This window comes from Anneissia japonica, unplaced genomic scaffold (assembly GCF_011630105.1).
Source record: "Anneissia japonica isolate Jap-2015-1 unplaced genomic scaffold, ASM1163010v1 scaffold1764_len714935_cov166, whole genome shotgun sequence".
NCBI classification, from domain to species: Eukaryota; Metazoa; Echinodermata; class Crinoidea; order Comatulida; family Comatulidae; genus Anneissia; species Anneissia japonica.
The window spans coordinates 292,019-296,638 of NW_022757468.1; the positions used below are offsets into that span (position 1 = coordinate 292,019).

The window sequence follows — 4,620 nt, forward strand, 5'->3', positions numbered from 1 at the left end:
AAGAGGTCAACTTTTATTTTTAGCTACAAAATTGGATGTTAGAACATGCTCATTTACAAATAGAGTACTTGATGATTGAAACTTTCACAGGATGTTGTTTGTGATTCGTCAATAAATTGTATGAAATTTAACAATAAATACAATGAGTTAAAGAAGAACTAACCATTCGAAATTTCTCCCACGTAACTGATGAGTTTTCAAAGATGTTGTTGGAAGGACAAATGAGTTGATCTCCTAGATTTAAAAAATCAACGTAAGTTAATAAGTACATTTCATTATTTATAGAGTTCCTGTACTTTCGTCGCCATACTTCTACAATACTTGTTTACTGTTAGTTTTGCGTGGATGTTGCTGGAAGGTGTACATCTGCTGATGATGTCCAACATTAGTCTTCAGCATAAAAATCCAAAGACTTATGTTTACGTCATATCCGGCTGGGGTAGGTATTTCCGGGTCGTCCATTTTGTTTCCAAAGCTTTTAGAGGTTTATGTGATATTGTGTCAATGATCATTTTAGCAGATATAGTCATTAAACTACATAACATAACATGTCATTAACATTTATGGAATTAATTTTTGGTATTATTAGTATTGCCAAAAATGAATGTAAAAACTTAGATTTGAAACCAAGAGATAGGACCATCTTTTGAAAATGACGTAACCTATGTGCCGGTTATTAACTCATATTTTTATGTTTTATTGTGCTTTGTAGTGTCACCCCTAGTGATTGTGTTAATTTCGTTCCTAGTTAAGCCTTCAAGTTACGGGACAGAGAATTCGTGAGTTACACATTCACATTTTCGTTCTTCGTTACAATAAATTTCAGAATGAATCGTACTTTTTCTAGCTTTCAAGTTCCATGTTTTATTTAATTGTCTCTCCGCTGTTTGCATCAATCTTTAAATGGTATTAAAAAGCGGCGCCAGGATTTGCCCGACAGGGGTCCAATGTCCACGACAGGGTCGGGGGAGTCCGATGTTCCTGGCCGCGGGAGATGTCTTCGACGGTTGGAGGATGTCCCCGACTAAAAAGTAAGTGGGTGTGATCGGACGTCTCTCGGACGTGGTCTAGGGGAATCCCCTAGAAACTATGACTTTTGGGTTTTCAAAGGCTTCTTTAATCGATTGTAGAGACTACACCTACTAATGTAAAAATACATATTGTATATATATTGTATTGTTATTTTTCTCCCGACGAATTGTGTTTATTCTCCCCGACAGGGGGACCTCCCCACCCTCATTGGCGCCACCCCTGATTATATTCTCATCTTCATCTCACTTGATATAATCTACTTCTTAATAGCAGAATTTGAGTCAGTGTCTGCTGCTTTACCGATCATCGACTGTTTTTCTATTGTTCATGTTATTTAGGTGTTGGCTCGATACATCCACAGATATAATCTGGGCCTTTGTTACGCCGATCCTATTGGTTATTTTCGTAAGTTTATTTGTTTTAAATTAGAAAACAATAGTAACCATAGAGATAAAGCACCAACAATGTTTCCGTGTTACCAATAGAAACATTGGGTTTACTTTGTGATAAAAGGGTTCGTCGTGCTATACCAATGACGTAATGGTTTACACTAACTATTCTTCCGCAGGGAAACACCTTTGTTCTACTGTCTGTTATCAAACGATTCATGAGCCTAAAAGCAAATGTCCGTAAAAGCAGAAGGGAGCGAATGAGGTTGGTTGGCACATATAGATTAGATTAACAAGTATAAAGCAAGAGGAAAAATCCGTCATTAGCAACATTATCAAATCTGCATCATTATCAACACTGTTATCTTTATTATCATCTTCTTTACCATCCTCATCATCATAATTATCATCATCATCGTCTTAATCAAACATAAATTATCATCAATACCAATCATCCTATTAATTATAATCATAATATTGCAAGAGCTGTGCTGGAATATTGCAGGTATATCTTTTCAATAACTATATTTTCTTGTGATTATAATTGTTCCAATTGCGCAATACGGAATGGATGATAGTAAATCACATGGTGTGGATAAATACCTCTACCCGTTATAAAGGTGATAATGAAATTATAATTATAATAATGCATTACTGTATTTGCAGAACTAGCATTCGTGCTGTCTTGATGATGCTACCATTAATGGGAATGACTTGGATATTTGGTTTGGTGGCGTCCTTTGATAAAACAAACTTTTTCGCATACATGTTTGTTATCTTCAACTCGTCACAGGTATAGATAACAAATAGTAATTAATATAACATAAAAAAATAAAAACATCATTCATAATATACAACAGTATTATTAGCCCTTATTACATAAATATAAATAATAATAGTAATAATCCTACTTCTTTATGATACAATATCTGTTGAGGAACTGATTATGATTCTTTATTCTTTGTAGGGGGTGTTCATTTTCAGTCAGCTAATTGTACTCAACAACGAAGTAGGTTTTTATGTCTTTAACCCTTTCCTAAAATAAAGATTCTTTTTTATTATAAGGAAGTTAATTCCAATAAATAGGACATTGAAATTTAACAAAAATACGAGTTTTAGTAAGTGTAGAATAAGGAATAATTATATTTCTTGTATAGTATCTTACAGGGGGTTAACAGGAAGAAATATATTGCTAACTGCTGGTGAAATATGTTTGCTATCAATCTTAATTGTACTTCACTGATAAAATTAACCTTAACATAGTTATCAGTGGTTTCGTTTTGTCTTTCTTTGCCAGATTCCTGTGCTGTTACGTTGACCAATTAATATTATTCATTGCATTATTTCGCTTGCTGTTTGTGTGTTTTGCCCACATGTCTTAAAATTAAAACTGAAATGAAATGCATTTAATTGGATTCAAATTCATAAATTATCCAGTAGATACACCCTGGTAGTTAAAATTCCGGTTATTGTTTTCTTTTTACTCTCTGTTTATTAGATACGCCGACTTTATTACCAGCTCTACTGTAGGCGAAATGTATCAACATCATTTTCCATTTCCACCAATGAACCTGTACGAGGTAACGGAATGACAGCCAAAACCAGCTCAGTTCAGGTACGATGCCCGGTTATACATTTGCTTCCTATGGTTCATTAAATTTATCCACTCAAGAACCAGAATTACGTCCACCATAATGTTGCTAATTTAAATATGTACTGTTTCTTTACTTTTTAATGTTAAAATATATTACTAAATCTCGTATGTTTATATATTCCTGATGATGACATAATTAATGTCGAAATATTGAATCCCGACACGATGACGTGCATTTCAAAACATAGGCCTACCGTAAAACCTCGAAAATGGACTTATTCTTGAGAAGAGGTTCATTTTACCCTCTTAGTTTGCAAATGTAATCTAAAAAAAAAGGTTATCTTCAAAAGAAACCCATGGGCTTCTTTTGAAGATAGTATGGGTATAGTATTTAAAAACAAAAAGAGATTACGCTCAGTAGTTGAGGTGATTCAATGCCGATTAATACACTCCATGATACAGACTGATGTTCTCTCTGATGTTTGGATAAAATACTCTACTGTAATTTTAACATGATTTCATGGATGAACAATGTTTTCAGTAGTCCTATTGTATCATAGTAGTACTTTCCAATATTTACAGCATTCATTTTGAAAAGAAGTCCCCCTTATCCTTTGTTCGTCGTCGTCGTCTCCTGTCACCATTAGGACAAACAAAAATTGGAAAAAAAAACCTCCATGAGTAAAAACATATTTATTTATTATGTTTTAGATATCAGAGGGAAGAAATGTAAAACGAGGTAGGTATACATATTCAGGAAAAGAAATAAGCGATTCATGTTGGCTGAAGAGGTTATCATATGTGATCACTACTACCCATACCGTATAAGCTGTGGTCAAGCAGTATGAAACTCGCCTACGCCTTCCTTAGTGAGGGGCTGCAGGTTCTAATCCTCACCAGACACTTTTCTCATTCAACTGAAAAAGAAACCTCATTAAAGAAAGGTCTTTCCTTCATTAAGTCCTGTTCTAGCACTGTTATCAGTATTTATCTTTTTGTATATAATATAATGAAACAAGTACACACACGACTATTATACTGAAATGAAAATGGTTTTGAAATGGTAACGACAATCGTACATTATCTATTTCCACAGGTACAATTGAAGCTTGGTGAAATATGACATCTGTCGAGTGTCTGCAGTATAGAACTTCTATAGCATTTGTTGTTTTGACTGTTTTTCTATAAGCCAATATTTGTATTATGATATGTTGTACTATTCGCATTACTATGTTTGATAATAACTGTTTTACAAGGAGCGTTCACGTCGATGCAATATTCTCGATGCTTTCACCACTATACACGGAATTCATATTGTTCACCAAATAAGAAGATTTAAATAATTTTCATAATGTATGTTTCTTGTAATGATTTATCATATTGTAACGCTATGCCTATTTATATTATCGATTGAATTACCATAGCCTTATACAGTATAATGGGACTAAAGTTAAGCAATTATTACTGATTTTACTCTAAACTTGTGAACAGCGGTAGGCCTATTATGTGTGATCTTTTGTAAGTTCGTTTGAAATTACTTATATTATTATTATATTTCGATATGATGCATTTTGTGTAATTTAATATATACTTCTTATCAATATA

The 4,620-nt window shown here is 33.4% G+C and overlaps 1 protein-coding gene and 1 long non-coding RNA gene across 2 annotated transcripts in view; both read left to right on the top strand.

Moving 5' to 3' along the window:
• LOC117124781 (adhesion G-protein coupled receptor D1-like) overlaps positions 1–2,466 on the top strand; it is a 14,495-nt gene extending 12,029 nt beyond the window's left edge. The window contains exons 15-20 of the mRNA XM_033271110.1: positions 286–439; positions 713–779; positions 1,371–1,437; positions 1,601–1,686; positions 2,088–2,214; positions 2,389–2,466. Coding sequence (XP_033127001.1) covers positions 286–439; positions 713–779; positions 1,371–1,437; positions 1,601–1,686; positions 2,088–2,214; positions 2,389–2,466 — 579 coding nt within the window. The remainder of the gene's footprint in view (positions 1–285; positions 440–712; positions 780–1,370; positions 1,438–1,600; positions 1,687–2,087; positions 2,215–2,388) is intronic.
• Positions 2,467–2,915: 449 nt separating this feature from the next.
• Positions 2,916–4,612, top strand: LOC117124743. The gene is made up of 3 exons (XR_004448012.1): positions 2,916–3,036; positions 3,727–3,754; positions 4,112–4,612. It is a non-coding gene; the product is annotated as an uncharacterized LOC117124743 (long non-coding RNA).
• The last annotated feature ends 8 nt before the right edge of the window (positions 4,613–4,620 follow it).